At 46.5% G+C, this 17,199-nt stretch overlaps 1 protein-coding gene across 2 annotated transcripts in view; it reads right to left on the bottom strand.

Moving 5' to 3' along the window:
• Nucleotides 1-4,597: 4,597 nt before the first annotated feature.
• Nucleotides 4,598-17,199, bottom strand: part of AMOT (angiomotin) — a 69,529-nt gene continuing 56,927 nt past the window's right edge. For both annotated transcript variants that reach the window (XM_083372306.1, XM_083372307.1), the window contains exons 10-13: nt 11,667-11,789; nt 9,730-9,962; nt 8,502-8,729; nt 4,598-7,340 (exon numbers count right to left, since the gene is read on the bottom strand). In XM_083372306.1, coding sequence (XP_083228432.1) covers nt 7,240-7,340; nt 8,502-8,729; nt 9,730-9,962; nt 11,667-11,789 — 685 coding nt within the window. In that variant the 3' untranslated portion in view covers nt 4,598-7,239. The remainder of the gene's footprint in view (nt 7,341-8,501; nt 8,730-9,729; nt 9,963-11,666; nt 11,790-17,199) is intronic.

Raw genomic sequence — 17,199 nt, 5'->3', positions numbered from 1 at the left:
TTTGCAGACATAACGAATGCAGAGAAGTATTGGAACTTTGCTGTTTTCAATCTGCCATAATGTAGACCCAAGAGCGGTTCATACTGACTGGGCATCCTGTTCATGGTCAGCATTGCTTCATCTCCTTCACTGTTGATGGCAGAAGGCCCCCTGGTGGGAGCTTAGCAGAACAGCTCCCAAAGTGTCCAGCTGGATGGAGTAAATTGAGCAGGAATGTACCCATGTACCCAGAAGAGGTTACCTTACAAGCCACCCTTCCCCCTTCTTGTGCCATACAGATGAGTTAAAAATGCAAAGCCACCAGCTGAGTCATTTCCTAGCAGATGGGAAATTCCAGAGAAACTCCTGTTTTATGCACACAGGTATTAATATAGTTGTCTGAATTCTAAAAAGTGAACTCACTGTTTGCTTAAATGTGGTCTTGGTATTACAAAATACAGAATAACTGAGTTGGAGGGGTCCCTGCCCAAACAGCAAACCCTATACCATTCCAGACAAATGACTCCAATCCCTTTATTATTTATTTTTATTAGTAACTGGCCAACTTTGTGTGTGCTGGGAAGCCAAGCATGGTTAAAGGCAACAAGGGGGAGATATTTGACATGAGCAGAGTGAGCGCCTGTTACTCGTCCCAGCTTCTGCCAGCCTAGCAGTTCGAAAGCACGTAAAAATGAAAGTAGAAAAATAAGGACCACTACGGTGGGAAGGTAACAGCGTTCCGTGCGCCTTTGGCTAGTCGTGCCGGCCACATGACCACGGAGACGTCCTCGGACAAGCGCTGGCTCTTCGGCTTTGAAACAGAGGTGAGCACCGGCCCCTAGAATCGGAAACGACTAGCACGCATGTGTGGGGGAACCTTTACCTTTATCTCTGGTTTACAATGCAGTCCTTTCAGCTGTCCCCAAAAGGTTTCACACCCATTTCCATTCTGATTCAGATGACCTTGAGGGTACAGATAAATCCCCAAGTGGCCTCAATGTCTCCCAGAAAGCTAGCAACTGACCTTCAGAGTGCTACCAACCAAATGACTGCAAATATACATCCTTTTATTTCCCACTATTCAGTCAGAACTGAAGAAGTTTCTTGGATGAGAAACAAAACTTTTTCAAGGAAAAACGAGGCAGTCTAGTTGCCTTTTGAAAAGTACCTTTGGGACAAGCACGGTTAGTATGTGGGTCCCATCAGGAAATCTCTGGGTGAGAAGGCTACACCAGGAAGTGAAAGGACATTCCAGAAGAAGACAATAACCAAGCACCTGTGTAGTGTTGTCAAAAAGTCCATATGGAGTTGTCCATCAATCTCGACTCAACAGACTTGGGAACCAGAAGGTCATATCCAGAATTGGATAAAATTGCTGAAGAGAGAACTTTGCAGCCCTGGAATTGCAGCATGTAGAGCAGAGGATCACACAGGCTTCCTGCCCCCTGACCCTGAATGTTTCAACCATGAAAAATGGAACGACAACAGCAAAAGGGTAACAACAGCAATGCTCTTTTCACAGTAGAAATCCAGACTGACGCTGGTACAAAGAATTCATGCTGCGCACACCTATTGAAACAAGATAAATCAGTTTGGTTGTTGTCTATTCAAGCTCACTTAAAGTGATAAAAAGTTGCCTTGGGTTGAATTCAGTGCCTAACTTAGGAGACATTTGTGCATCTTGCTGTCACCTCCTGGGATATTTGTGGTGCGTCACTTATGGGTCATTCTGCCCTTCCAGAGAAGGAAGGCAGGTGGTGAGGCAGAGATCCGGCATCAAAGAACTGGGGAATAAGCAATACTCATATGTAAATGTTCAAATAATGGCAAAGAGGGAGAGAAAAGAGCAAGAGAAACCAATAAACTAAAAGTTGCTCTTAACCATATAAAGGGATCTGTAAAATCCTAGCAGCTACATTTCTGCAACGTGTGAAGCTTGTGCAAGCCTGATCTGTTTGCAGCCTTAGTCCAGTCTGTGGTGCAGGTGGCATAATCAGATTTGCCTTGAAGAGTATTTGGGCTCCCTTGAGGCAGGGGAGATGCCCTCAGAGCCAGAAGACATGCAGCAGGAAGCCAGGAAATGGATTAATTCAAGAACCTTGATAACATTTTAAGTGAACACTTAGACTTCCTTGCATATCATCTTGGTTCCCACATTTAAGCCATTGTTTGCTTAATGTACCAAAAAGCCACAATGGGTTTCCAACTACATTTTTCAAAGCCCAAAAGCATAGCAAGAGAGGTAAAAAGTCACACTTGTGGCTTAAGACTGTGTGAAGCCAACCTTTTGGTCCAGTCTTCTGCTCTCCCAAAAGGCAGACTCTGCCTCCAGGAGGCCCACAAGGGCAGGGTGGAATTAAGGTAATCTTAATTAGAAATTCTGGGTTGCCACTTTACTACTCCACTCTTGAAAACAGCCAAATTGGTGTGTAGATGAACACCAGGTTTTAAGAGACAATCTGTCATGTTCTTCCTTTAGTATATCCTGAATCTCTCTATCCCCAATTTGACTTAATTGCATGATCCCATGTCAGGAAAGAAAAAACGTATTTATTTCTACTGACTAGCATAATTTTATATCCGTTTATGAAATTTCCATTGGCTTTTTCTTCTAACCCCCAAATCCCCCCGAGGTTGAAATGTTACAGTTCTTCCACCCTCTTAGTTGTCCTAATTACCTCTTTTTCCTGTTCATTGTAGTCAGACGCAATGCAAAATTTCACATATTTTTGTACTGATTATTTACATGCAGGCATTACATACATCTCTATCATGCGATTTGCCTTTCGTCATAAGCAAAACTATGGAAAGACAGGAGATAAACGAAAGGAAATGTAGCTAAATATCACTGTACATGGTATTTTTTCTCCCAATCAGAATCAGAAAATCCTAGGGCTGGAAGGGGCCTTGGGGGTTTTCCAGTCCAGCCCCCTGCTCAAGGCATGAGCCTTACGCCATCCCAGTCAAACGGTTTATGGTTGAACTTCCAGCGACGGAGCACCAGAAGCCCAGGAGGACAGCTGCTCCATTGGTTAATTGTTCTCAAGTCAGGAAATGTCTCCTCAAATCAAAATTGGTTCCTTTTTAACAAGCTTCCTCCCACCATGTCCAGACATCACTTTGTAACTTGTCTTTTGATCTTTAAATTTCTCCCTTCTTTTTTTGAAGATCTCCCACCCACCCCACCCCACTACATCCCTATCCTGACCACTTCTTCTTCATAAACTCTTTGTATGCCTAAACTGCTCAAACTGCCTTTTTCATATGCCCGTTTTTGCATACAATGCACATTAACTGGTCACCTTGGCATGGGTCCAGGTTATTCACGGGAGCACCTGCGGCCGGCATTGACTTCCCTCCGTCCAGTGCGCTCCCACAGGGAGGGCCTCCTTAGGGTGCCGTCGGTCAGAGTGTGCCAATTGGTGGCCCCCAGGGGGAGACCGTTCTCTGTGGGCGCACCAGACCTTTGAACCGTTTACCGGTGGAGCTCCGGACGGCTCCCGACCTTCGCTCCTTCCGACGTGACCTAAAAACATACTTATTTGAACAAGCCGGCCTGGTCTGATGGGTTTGGGGTATTTTAATTATTATTGTACCAATTTATTAGATTTGGGCTGCAGTGTTTAATTTTTTTTTAACTTTTGTATATTGTATTTTTATTGTACTGCCCTGTACACCGCCCTGAGTCCTTCGGGAGAAGGGCGGTATAGAAATTAAATTAAATAATAAATAAATAAATATTTCTTCTTGACCTTATCTCTCTTAATACCCGTTTCCCCAAAAATAAGACCCACCCTGAAAATAAGCCCAAGCCTGTTTTTTGGGGGTGGGCCTAATATAAGCCCTACCCCAAATATAAGCCTGGGAAGGGGGGTTGGGCATGGCCAGCACGTGGCGACAAGCAGCAGCTGCAGCCCCTGCCCTCTTGGCACAAGGCAGGTAAGTCCAGAGGCAGAGGGCGGGGGGGGGGGAGGCAAGCGATCCGGACTGATCCTTTCACCCAGAGGGAGACTGGAAGCTTCCTCTGCGTGCAAGGGGGGGGTGCTTGGGAAGGGGGCTAATTGTTCTGCTCCCAAGTGCCCCATTTGCACGCAGACGAGGCTTCCACTCCAGAGCCGTCATTTCTCCGCTCGGGCGAAAAGTGTTTGGGTGCCTCTGGGGCGCTTGGAAACCGAGCACTCCATTTCCAGGGAGACCAAGGAAGCTTCCTCTGCGTGCAAGTGGTTCCCAAGCGCCCCATTTGCAAGCAGACGCAGCTTCCAGTCTCCCTCTGGGCCAAAAGTCTTTGGTCGCCTATGGGGCACTTGGGCAGCTCCACCCACTCCCCGCCTGCCTCTGCCATGCAGCCTCCTAAAGGCAGAGCCACAAGAGAGATGGCGACCCACAAGCCAACCAACCATTGGGGGGGGGCTTAGCCTGGATCACGCAAATTGGCACAGTTCCTAATGTGATGTCGCCCCGGTGTGGCTTAGACTGCAGCTTTTGTCATGTCCAGCTATTGCTTCCGACGCGTCTGAAGGGTAGAAAACAGGTGAAACTACCAGAATAGCACAGGTTGTTTTTGTGTGGCTATTTAGCTGCTAGGAAGGAAGAAAAAAACCCACTCCAAGCATTTTCTGAAACAAAAGTATTTTCTTCATACTGTAAATAAAGTACAATTACAATGATCACGGGAGCTGCATTCTACACATTGACACGCGTTCTTACACAGGTACAGAGGAAATACATGGTTGCACCAAGTGGGGAAAAAAACCATTCGACATGTTTAGAACTCAGCCACATCTCCAGTTTCAACATGTTCTCAAGCAAAGAAATAAGCATTTCCCAAACAACTCGGCATTCTGGCACCTCCAGGCTCATAGGACTGTTTCTTATTGGATAAAAACTGCAGGGGGGAAAAACTACACAGCTTTCCATTACACAACTTTGTATATCCTTGCTTCTATTACCCGAGTTTGTGTTAAACTCTTAGTCTAAAGCTTGGCTTCAGCACAACCCCAAGGGATACAGTATCCTGCCTACTCTTTTTCATCACAAATCAGCTCTGCAGGAGGGGAGAAATGGTGGGTGCCCCCCCCAAAGGATCCGATATAACCCACCATCTGGGTTCTCCTACCAGGCAAAGCAACCTTCCCAAAAAAATCCCCAGAAGAAAAGGCACAGCTATATGACCTCTAGGCTCCCTGACAGCCAAGAACCATTGTAAGGAAAAAGTTGCAACTTGTTCAAGTAAAGCAAAAGCTCAGTTTTCTTAAACACACCAATGTTGGATGCTGAAGGCACATCTCAGGAGGGAGAGGATGCATTTCAAATGCTAAGGAGTTGCAGGCTATCCTGTGCTTTGGCCTTCTCCAAATTTATATTCTGTGAGTACTGCAAAAAATGATGTCTGCTAATTTAAGGAGAATTAGCTCCCCTTACCCATTCCACTCTAATTTAACATTGTAGGCAAGAAATTATTCAAAATCATGGAGCATTTAGCAGGACCTGTCCCTTTCACCAAGAAAAGCACCTAATGTAACAGGCCAGCCATTAAAAGGCTCCTTCTCAAGGACAAGAAAGTAAAGCCTACTCAAAGGACATTTGGCTTAATCCAGATGTGCAAAGATTACAAAACTGGCTCTTTGCTTTTCAGTGAAGTCCCCCAATTTAATATACATCAATGTGGTATCTATTTGGACAGTCATTAACATGTAAATGTATTTCTACTAGAAACTAAATGAAAATACTAAAATGTACTTTTGCAGTCTTGATTACCCCGATGTATAAACTTTACTCAATTCCCAAAGTATACCTGTGGCTGGAAGTATGGGTTGGGGAATAGAAAACCCTGAAGTTTAATATCTATTTTATTGTGCAGAAAGGAGCATTTCAGAAAATTACAAGTGTCTTGATCCACCTTTTATTATTTCTGAAAATACTGACCCTGCTGTAAATATTGCCTCACGTAAGGCACTAAATCATAATATACAAGGATTCAGAGATACAGTCAAACCATTTGGGAATGAAAAAGTGGAAAAGAGAGCATAAAAAAGGAAAAAAGGGCCTTTTGGCCTGGTTTCACAAAGAACCCCCTCCTCGGTGTCCAGAGATGGCCTTGAAGCCTCCACCGGGTCCATCTAGAGCAGGGGTGTCAAACTCAATTTCATTGAGGGCCACATCAGCATTGCGGTTGCCCTCAGGGGGCCGGGTGGGTATGGCCAGGGTGGGCGTGGCCTACTGGGTGGGCGTGGCCATGGTGGGTGTGGCCTACTGGGTGGGCGTGGCCAGCTCTACATCGTTCGCATCAAGGGTGCCTATGGGGGCCTGGGCAGGAGTGGGACAGATCTGAGGGTCTCTGGCAGAAGGAGGGTCTCTGGGCCAGGGCCAAGGCAGTGGGGGCCGTTCCCTCACTGTTTCCAGGATGGCTTTGCGGGCCACATGAAACCACTTTGCGGGCCGCATCCAGCCCCCGGGCCTTGTGTTTGACATGTCTGATCTAGAGTCATAAAAGAGCCGAGGTTGCCTACCCCTGGTCTAGTGGAATGACCTGGGCTTCTCAGGACCGAGCAGCATCCAGGCAGATGCGGCTTCTAACAGGCTTCATCATCCAAAACTGGACAGTAGATATTACTCCTTATCATGATGCATGAAAATGACACCCCCTAAAACTTCAAGATATCTCATCAGACAAGACACAAACATTAAAGAAAAAAATCTAAGTGCAGGCACATTGTGAAAGTCTGGATTTTTTTTCCTCCAGTTCTGGAATGTTTTACAAAAATGGGACATTCATCTTAGAAGGAAAGGATGGAGAGGAAGTTTCCCTCCACCTCTTGGAGGCTCAAAGATTTCGAGGAAACTGGAGACTTCAGGAAATTTAATACTCAAAACGTGGCAGCACCATTGCCCGTCTTGCAAAAATGGCGGACTCTGGCTTGGAAAGGCATTATGGATATCCAGAGAGCTAACAAGTTTCTCTTAAATACAAACTTTTTAAAAAATACTGTAATTTTAAAAATGTAGTGCATTTAAGACCTTGGTTTACTTTCATCCAGCTGCTACCAGATCCAGTAATTCTTTTTTTTAAAAAAGGTAAGGAAAACAATTCTTAATCTAGTTTAATAATTTTGGAACAAATTATAAGTTAAGCTGTTCATAACTTTGAGAGAAAAGTATATACACAAATAAAAAAGGTTCCTTTATGAGACAGTAACTGTGATTTCTATCTTTAAAAGTATCCAAAGAAATTATTCTTGCTACGTCTTCAGCACGTTCTTTTCAGATAAGATACTCCACCATTTCTCCGTCTTTGAGGTCCTGCCCCAAATTCTGAGGTGAGTTTTTCCTTTCTAGGGTGCTGGAATGGAAAACAGAGCCATCTGCAGATACGAGAAGGAGAAGGCAAAGTGTGACTATGATTAAATGTCAAAAAGGGTGGTGAGAAAAGTACTCTTGAAATCAACAGGCAAAACATTCATCATTTATGACCAGGTTTCGCTGGCCATCTGTTTATCTAACCAACCCTTCTAACACAAACCTCAGTTGTTGGGAAGAAATGGTCAAAATGGGTGTGGCTTTACTTGACACCCTTAGCATGAGGTTCCCACAAACAGAGAGGGTGTGGGAGATCTTGCAATGAGGAGGGGGTGACACACTCCTGCTTGGCCTCTTGGAAGGGCTTAAAACACTAAAACCACAGGATTGACTGCCTGAGGCCTGTGTGGCTCTTTTTTGGGGGGGAGGGGCTTCTGGCTCGCTCAATGCTGCCATGCCAATTTTCTGTGGCTTTGTCAAAAACAGAAACCACGGCAGCTTCCAAAAGTTGCATCCTCCAGTTGGAACGAAACTATAGGGACTCCTCATTTAGCAACTGTTTGAACTTATGCCAGTGATGAGAAAGGAACTTTGCAATCCATCCCATTTACAATCTTCGTATGTCTACAAAGCAAAGGAATGCTGACGTCAGATCGTTAGCAGATATGTGCTTTCTCTTAGTGACCACTTTGCTTAATGACCCAGTTGCTTGTCCCAATTTTGCTTGCTAGACAAAGATGACCTGCACAATTCCCAGAAAACTCAGCCATGAAAGCCAGAAATTCTGGGGTCCCAACACACACTGGGGATGAGCAGTGCACCTGTGGCCAACCCTGTCATCACCTGGTTGCTCCGCTCCTACTGGCACTTCTTGACCCAAAGTGTGAAGTCCAGACTCCCCGGAGGGAGCGGCTGCATCCCAGAGGACCAAGAGACAGTGAAGTGCAGAGAGTTTGGTTGGAAGAGGTTCGAGGCAGCTCCTCCCTATCAGTTCTCAGAGTACATCTTTAACGATGCAAGTGGTTTGCACTAGTTTGGCAAGATTTCTGTCTATAGGTGAGGAACAATAAAGGAAACTGCTTAGAAGAAACTTTGTCTTTGGGCCCTGACTTCAGGCAGTTTCGGGGAGCAGGACCCAGCAGTGGAGGATGAGACACAGGCCGGTTTGCTTGACCTCTACCATGTCCAGTGCTGGAGACCCAACTGAAAGCAGCACCCCTCCATACCTGATTTGTCTGCCCCAAAGGCCAGATTCACCATTGTGAGTCTCCCCGGTGTGAGGGGCGCAGGGGAGGCAGCAGGGGCCTTGCTCTGCTCACTGCCCCGGTCCGTCTGGGTGCTGCAGTCCCGACTGCCCGTTTTGGAATGCCCAGAGAGCAGCGGCGTGGAGGGAAGAACCGGTGAGGGAGTGGAAGGGATGGACTCCGAGCGGCATTCTGTTCCCAGCAGAACACCTGGCAGGGAAGAGGGGTGGGTGGTTACTTCAGGCTTGGCTCTGCCATGGGCCAGGCCCAGCTGCTCACCCTTGCCTATTCCACACTTTACTAAGCAAGCAAGCATGTGCATGACTGAGAAAGGAAGCAGGCTTGCATAAATGGCAATCTCCAAGCAGAGCTGAATTCTTTATTGGCAGTCTATAAGGCAGCCATCAAACAGGCTTTAGTCCTCATTTATCCTTATAGTCTGTCAACTTATCTTTAATTTCCCAGATGCCAGAAGCAACTTTCAAAATCTTTGTTAAAATGTAAATCTTGCAAGCAGCATCCTTGAAAACGTCATGGGGAGTAGGAAAAAGATCAATAGCAATATAGATAAGTTAAGAGATTACACTGCTATGTAATTATATACATAGATTCTTTCTCCTTTTAGGTTTTTACTTGATTAATAAATATACATTTATTGGAAAAAATTAAGTATGTATAAATTTGGAACAAATTGCTCAATCTACACGGAACAAATTTCATAATTTGTGTACTCCCATGTACTTTTAATTTGTGGCAAACAAAAGCATGTAGGTCTTCGCTTCAGCCGCCAGCGGTCTGCATGCCCCAAGCGGCAGATCTTTACGCCCTCTGGGGGTGGTGCAATATTGCATAGCAAATAATGATCACGGAAGTTAGAAACTAAAAATTTACTTACGGTAATAACGTTTTTGTGTTTGGTGATTTTAATCAAATTTTATTTATGCTCCAAGACCAAACATTTTAGGAGATTGATCTTTAAATAATAAAATAGTGAAGATACTAGCATTCAGCTCTGAGTTTTAAAAGATATGTAAAAATCTTTTTTGGGGGGGTTAAAAATAACTTCTGATTCTCTGGTTAATCTTTCCTCAATAAAATGCAGAACGCTCACTGTAAAACTCTTACAATTTCTACTTATTGATGTGGTATCTTTGTATTATTTTTTTCCCCTTTGGCTTGTCTATTAAAGAGACGCACACTAAGCAATCACCTAGGCTGCCTTTCCAGCTCTTGTCCTCCCGCTTCTCCTCCAGGATGGGGGTGCTGCTGAGTGTGCAGGAGTGGGAGAGCAGGCCGGAGCCGGCGTTGGAGATGGAGATGAGGGACTTGGCAGGCCGCATGGAAGACAGCTGGTCAGTCTTGCTGGCCTCCTTTCGGGACCGCTGCTGAAGGACCTTGATCATGGCGTCCTTCTCGATGATCTGCGCATGAAGAGTCTTGATTCTAAGGTGGGATAAAAGAGCAGCCCTCTCATTTCAGTCACCCCCACTTTTTCAGGCTATATAAGCTCTCCCAAAGATTCAGAAACTTGGGCCTGTTGAAGTCATCGGCTAGCTGGCGAGATGCCGGCCTGCCTGTGGTGCTCCGGACCAGGAAAGCGGCAGATTCAGATGTCAACATCCAAATAATGACAAGAGGGTATGGAAGACCTGAATGTGCTGCGTTGGTGTGCAAGCAAAGGGAGCTGCCAAAGAAGCCCTGTCAAGCCACCTTAGCCTCAATCCAACTTTTTCAAAAGCAGCATGGAGGAATTTCAGTAACTCCAGGAAACACGCTGAAAAGGGAGACTAGCGAAACTAGAGACTCATAGATCCAGCCCTTTCCTCAAGTGGGATTCTCCCCCTCCCCCACAACCTCCTCTTGGCCACCTGAAAGGCCCCGATCCCTCTCAGGGTGGAGAAATGACACTGGCCATTTAGCTAATGAGCAGAAATGTCAAAGATTGCCTTCCTCCTCCTCCTCCTCCTCCTGATTGGAGGACAAGTTGCTCCATTGCTTTGCTTCATTCTCTTGGGGAAATGCTAGAATGTGGGTTGCCAACCTATTTTCCTGCCTTTCACCCTCTGAGTATTAAAAACAGGCAGGAGAACAAGATTCATCACTCATTTACATGATGAAGACACTGCGTGTCCGCAATTTCCCAAGAGTGTGCACCACAGAGAGCAGTGCAGGACCAGGTTCTCATTGTGAATAATCTCTGAAAACAGGGCGCCTTCAAAGGGCCTCTTCATAGGGCTTAACAGCTAGCTGGGGCCACCGCAAGCACAGGCTTGCCCTGCCTAAGCCATTTAGGACTTTCTGTCAACTTCTGAAATGAACCGGGCTGAAGCCATCTTTGTCATTCTAAGTTGCCACATTGGTTAGGAGGAAGGAAAGAAAACAAAAGCATTGCTAGACTAAAGACGAAGTGGTCCCGTGGGAGCCAAGGTCATTCCCACAGGAATTGGAAGGTGGAGAGAAAATGTGTCACGGGTCCCGCCAATTGCTTTCCTTGGGGAGCATGGTAGTAGAGGGTAGGGAATCGTTACATTTAGTTATACTGAATCCCTGGGGGGGATTTTAGAATTGGTTTCACTTTTGACTGTGCCAATATTATGTATCCAATAAACATATTCTTTGAGGAAACTTCAAGCCTCGAAGTTCTGATTTATTTGGTTTCATTAGTTGGAACCTTGGCATTTTCTAGGTCAATACAATCATCTTATCTGTGCCTGAGAAGCAAGTGGTCACTGATGTAGATCTTTCAGTTCTGGAATCCCCTGCTCTTTCTACCTTACGCTAGTTAGTTACTCTACTTTGTGTCAACTCCAACTTGGCCACTTTTCAAAAGTAGCCCCTATACAACATCCTATGGCGGAATGTGGTCTGGATTCCCAGGAGGGAGGGGTTGCATCCCAGAGGACCAAGAATCAGCTTAGATAATTTGGTTGGGAGGAAGACGTTCACAGAGTCTATCTTTAATGAGGCAAGTAGTTACTTTAATTTGGCAAGATTTCTGCCTATGGGTGAGGAAGAACAAAAGCACCGCTTAAAAGTAATTCTCTGTATCTTTCTTGGTTTTTGAGCCTGACACTTCCTGAGCAGTCAAGGCTCCATGGATTTCTGGGTAATTAAGAATTCTGGATTTCAGAAGCAGCTGCTCCTTACCTGCCCTCCATGTCGAGGCACCTCCGGTTAGCCAGAAGGATCTCCTCCTCTTCCTTCTGGATGCGAGCTTCCAGGGAGGTGTCGTAGCTGGTGTTGGGCGAAGGGCTGAGGACAGTGGTGTCTCTGCAAACAGTATTGGATGGAGAGTCAGGGATCCCTGCTTGGCTTTTAGACACAGAAGCTTCCCATTTAGCAGACAAGAAGGAAACCAACTTGTTCCATCAGCAGCAGAACTGCAAAATGCAGCGGGTTGAATCAGGCCATTTCAACCATTGGAGAGCAAGGGAAAATAAGATAATCCAATTTCCCCTGCAAAACAAATCCCCATATACAAAAAAAAATAGTTAGATTCTGAGATGCAAGAAAATATGTGTGTCTTTAGTTTGAATGACCAGAACAGAAACAGAGAGAGAATTGCTGGAGGGCAGATGTGACTCAGGATGGCATAAGATTTCAGCCTCCCCCCAGCCCCAAATGATAGGGATAAGGCCCCTTGGGGTCTTTGTGGAGTGCCACCATCAGATCCCCTCCTCTCCCACCCCCGATAGATCATTGAATGGGGCTGGCTGGGAGAAGGGCAGGGCCGCTGGCCTGGGTGGGTGGGAGGCTCTCCTTGTAGAGGATGTGGGACAGGGGAACAGATTCAAGTGGTGATGGGCAAGATGGGGACCAAAAGGGAAGATGCCCCTGCCCTCTGAGCTCATGCCCAGACCATAGACGGTGGACCCTAGGAAGCTCAGACCTTTGGCTGCTGTCGATGGATGCCAGCTCAGTTAACAACAAAACACCTCCCTTATTTGTGGGGAAGAACAACTGACCTGGCGTGCCTCATTGAGACCTGGGTGTTCTCGGGGGGGGGGGGGTTCCCCTCTTGGAAATGGGTCCAGCGGGGTTTAAGGCCTGGCACGAGCCCAGGCCTCAGGGCAGGTAGGGGGCGCAGCAATGGTTATCAGGGCCTTGCTCCACAAGTGTTCAGGGATGAGGCCCTCTTCCTAAAGTTGGGTTCAAGGGGACAGTTGGGCACGTTGCTGCTGCTGCCCCGCAACCTCCCTGCCCGGCTGCTGGGGGCCATCTCGGGGCTGGCAGGGGAGCTCCCCAGGCTTATTTATGATCCTGGTGGGCTTCAATCTGTCATCTCTGGGCTTGACCTCAGAAGCAACCCAGGAGTGGGTTCACAGCCACCGTGGCAGCCACGGGCCTATCCCAAATCATCCAAGGATCGTGGCCACACTCCGGATAGGATTTTCTTTTCAGAGCAGTGGCAACATGATCTGGTGGGGTATCCGTCATTATGCCCCCATCAGAGTAAGACCAGGCCTTGGAGACTGTATAAGATCTCCCAACGCTGCCCGCCTCCACAGGGAGTTGGGACCTATTTAGATGGTTCCCTCCTCAGAGGCTAATGGACCGGCTGGGCTTTCAGAAGGGGCTGGGGGGGGATCCCGGGGTTCTGCTGCACAGCTCTGTGGAGGTCTTGGCTGCAACGTGGAATCAGAAAGCACCCGAGGCCCTGGGCAGGATTGCGCCCATGTGCCCTCCTGTGGCCTATCAGTCCCCAAAACCTCAGCACCCTCAGCTCCCCAAGAGGAGTTGAGGTGCTGAAAAGGGGGGAAAGATGCGGGGAGACCCGCCTGAGGAAAACTAAGAATGAAGACGTCCAGACATGGGTCAGAGCCACAATTAAGGTCTACCATGTGGCAGTGAAATGTCACTATTCTTCCAGACTCCTTGAGGCTGCAGTGTGTTGCCCAATGGCCTGTTTAAGGCCACCCATTTACAGGGCCACGTAGAGGAATTTGAGCACCAGCTGGGTAAAATCACTTGGATGTGTTCTCACTTGGAGTCCAAGCGTGGAGCAGGTCAAATGGAGATGCCTTGGAAAAGGACTTGTCAGATTGTCTGGGAACGGCCTGACCGTTAAGAAGAAGAAGAAAGGAGGAGGAGGAGGAGGAGTCCATGGGGCTGTTAAGGCAACTACCTACTTATTAGGTCCTGTCCCGGCTGGTTGGGAAAGCATCCAGGAAGGAGACCTGCAGGGGGTCCAAGCGATGATTAATGCAGTGCTGCAGGAGGGGGTCTTTCTGGCATCATTCAAAGAGGCCCTGCTGTGCCCCCCTCCTCAAGAAACCCCAAGGGGACCCAGGTTCCCTGGACAACTTTCATCAGCACCCTTTCTAGGGAGGTTTGTGGGAAAAACAGCTGCCCCGGAGGGTCCTGGATGAAAGATTACCTGGACCCTTTCAGTCCGGATTCAGGCTGTGCTACAGGATGGAACCGGCATTGGTCGCACCTGTGGACGAACTCTGGCAAGAGCGGGATAAGGGAAGCACATCCCTCCTTCCTCTCTCTTGACCAATACGGGTTCGTAAAAAACAGATCATGCCAAATCAATCTGACTTCATTCTTTGACAGAGTGACTAAATTAGTTTGCTTGGATTCCAATAAGGTATTTGACAAAGTAAATGACAGCCTTTTCTTGGAAAGCTAGGAAAACGTGGGACAGCATCACCACCAGATGGATTTGTAACTGGATGACAAATCCCACTTAACGTGTAGTCCTTGCTGGTACTACATCTACATCGAGGGAAATAAGCAGTGGGGTACCACAAGGCCCAATACTCTTTAATAGCTTCATAAATGATTTATATGAGGGAATAGAAGGGGAGCTCATCAAATTTACAGCCAACGTTAAGCTGACAGGAATAGCCAATACTCTAGAAGATAGGGTCAAGATCCAGATGGCTCTAGACAGACTTGAACACTGGGCCCCATCTAACAAAATGAAATTCAGTGATGGGAAAAGTAGGGTTTTACACTTAGGCAAGAAAAAACAAATGTACAGGTACAGATTAGGTGAAACCTGGCTCAACAGAAGTAACTGTGATCTTGCCCGAGTCCTAGTGGACAATCGCTTAGCTCTGAGCCAGCAGCAGCAGCCAACAAAGCCAATGCATCCCTAAATTGCATTAACAGAGGGATAGAATCAAGATCACATGAAGTATTACTATTGCTTTATAAAGTGTTATTAAGACCACACTTGGAATACTGCATCCAGTTGTGGCCACTGCATTATAAAAGAAGATGTTGAAAGTCTGGAAAGAGGCAGAAAAGAGCAACAGATGATTAGGGGCTGGAACTAAAACATATGAAGAAGAGTTGAAGGAATTGGCTATGTCTAGTTTAGTGAAAAGAAGGACTAGGACGTCACATGATAGCATTCTTCCAAAATTGGAGGGGCTGCCACAAGGAAAACAACGGATGGAAACTAATCAAAGATCTCTCCCTAGAATCTAGCAACCTAGTACTAGGGAGAAATTTCTAAAAGTGAGAACAATTAACTAGTGGAACGTCTTGCCATCGCTGGGGGCTTTCAAGAAGAGACTGGACAGTCACTTGTCTGGAATGGTATAGGGTCTCCTGCTTGCACAGAGGGTTGGACTAGAAGACCTCCAAGATCTCTTCCAACTCTGTTCTGTTCTGAGCAGCCTTTGCTACCATCGACCACAGTATCCTCTTGGAGCAGCTACAGGGACTGGGGCTGGGTGGGACCGTCTTGTGCTGGTTCAACTCTTGTCTCCAAGGCTGATCCCACTTGGTGTTAATAGGGAGCGAGAGGTCTGCTGGGTGAGATCATCCGTCACCCTGGGAGGAGAGAGCATCAGTACACTGGTGCTACAGTGCTGTACGTTTCCATCCCTGGTGATCCGAGCGATGCTGTGACTCCCCTCTCTCAGTGCCTAGAGGCTGCAAGGATCTGCGTGGGGACAACAGGCTTCAGCTGAGGCAAGAGGGAGCGGTGGGGAACTAATGGCTTATAATTATTAGTGCTGGATGGGGTTGGACTATCCCAGACAGATCGCAGTGTGCACCTGGACTCACTTAAAAAGAGCAGGTAGTAGTCATGGCTAGGAGGACCTCTGGGCAACTTCCCATTGTGCACCAGTTGCGCCCTTACCTGGATCCTGAGACCCTGCGCAAGGTCACTCATGCCTAGTCATCTCTTGGCTGGATTACTGCAACGTGCTCTAGCCTTAGGGCTATCCTTGGAGAATATTCTGAAGCTGCAGCTGGTGCAGAATGTAGTGGCACAAACAGTCCTGGGAGCTCCTAGGACTGCACAAAAACACCACTATTCCACCACTTGCATTGGTTGCCAGTTTGCTTCTGGATCCAATGCAAGGTCTTGGTGTTACTTTTAAAGCTCTTTTAAAGCTCTTTTAAACCTTTTGGGCACCAGGGACCGGTTCCGTGGAGAGAGGATTTTCCGCAGACCGGAGGGGGCCTGGTTTCGTGCACTTCCTGCATCCCACGGATGGGGCTTTGCTTGTCTGTGCGGACCGATTGCTGGCATGCCATGGCCCGGTACCAGTCCACGGACCAGGGATTGGGGACCCCTGCTCTACATGGAATGGGTCCAGGGTATCTGAGGAGTTGTCTTTCCCTGGTGGGACAAGTCCGCCCCACTTGTGCCAGCAGAAAAGGCCTGCTGTGGATCCCATCTGCTAAGGAAGTGAGGCAGGCAGAATCTTCTTTGATTTGGGGGACCAAATGAAGCAAGATTGAACTTTGACAAACCTGGAAGACCAACCAGCTGTTTACTAGACAAGGGTCTGTGTGGCGGTCCCCTTCCTCGGATGCTTGAGAGGAACACTGAATATACAACTAGCAGTGGGGAGGAAAGGTGAGTCCCCTCAAGAATTAATTAATTTATATGCCCCTTTTAAGAAGATTTCCCTTCTTAAAAATAAATTTCATTGTGTGAGAGCTCAGTTACAATTCATTAGGAGATTTTGTTCCATTTCACAAAGACCAAGATTGAAATTGGCTTCACATCTAACTGCTCTTTGGTTGGTAATCTCTCTTGCTCTCCTCCCTTTCCATTTGGTACCATAGTTTAGTTTAGCAGACCTCAATCAGTTCCCAGGATTAGACTTCATCATCAAAATACAATCTGATCCAAGAAGCTTTACAATAAACTATCCTGAAAGTGTCCATGGACCTTCATGGTTATAAATACAGACAATTGAATTGTTAAGCAAACTTATGTTCAATAAAAACTGGAATTAAAATAGCCATTGTATTGGTAGAAAGAAGGAAGATAGAAAATAGAATCCATTGCTAGAAACAAACCCTTTCAAAATTCATCACCGCTGTCAACTATTGGGGGGATTAAGCTGGCAAATGGAGCTTTCAAATCAGTTTTACACTCTGCTGAAAATTGGATACTTTAAGTGGCTAACACTGGTAAGATCAGAAGGTGTAGATACTTGATTTAATGGAGACACACATAAAATCCATCCCGTTTTTTTATGAAACCCAAATGGTTCCAGCTTTTTGAAAAAAAATGAATATATGTTTGAAAGGGGATACAAATTGGAGAGCATAATAAGTTATAAACTAGAAGTGGAAAGGAAGAACTTAGGTAAATATGTTTGCTATTATATGGTCAAAATATATTGTATTAATTGGAAAATGGATTTTCCCCAACTACCAATATGCCTTAATTCTCTTTGGGTTTGATTTGCCAGGATGA

Source organism: Vipera ursinii (genome assembly GCF_947247035.1).
Source record: "Vipera ursinii genome assembly, chromosome: 12".
In the NCBI taxonomy this organism is placed as follows: Eukaryota; Metazoa; Chordata; class Lepidosauria; order Squamata; family Viperidae; genus Vipera; species Vipera ursinii.
The sequence above is the reverse complement of the archived record's forward strand: the minus strand, read 5'-3'. Positions and strand labels throughout refer to the sequence as shown.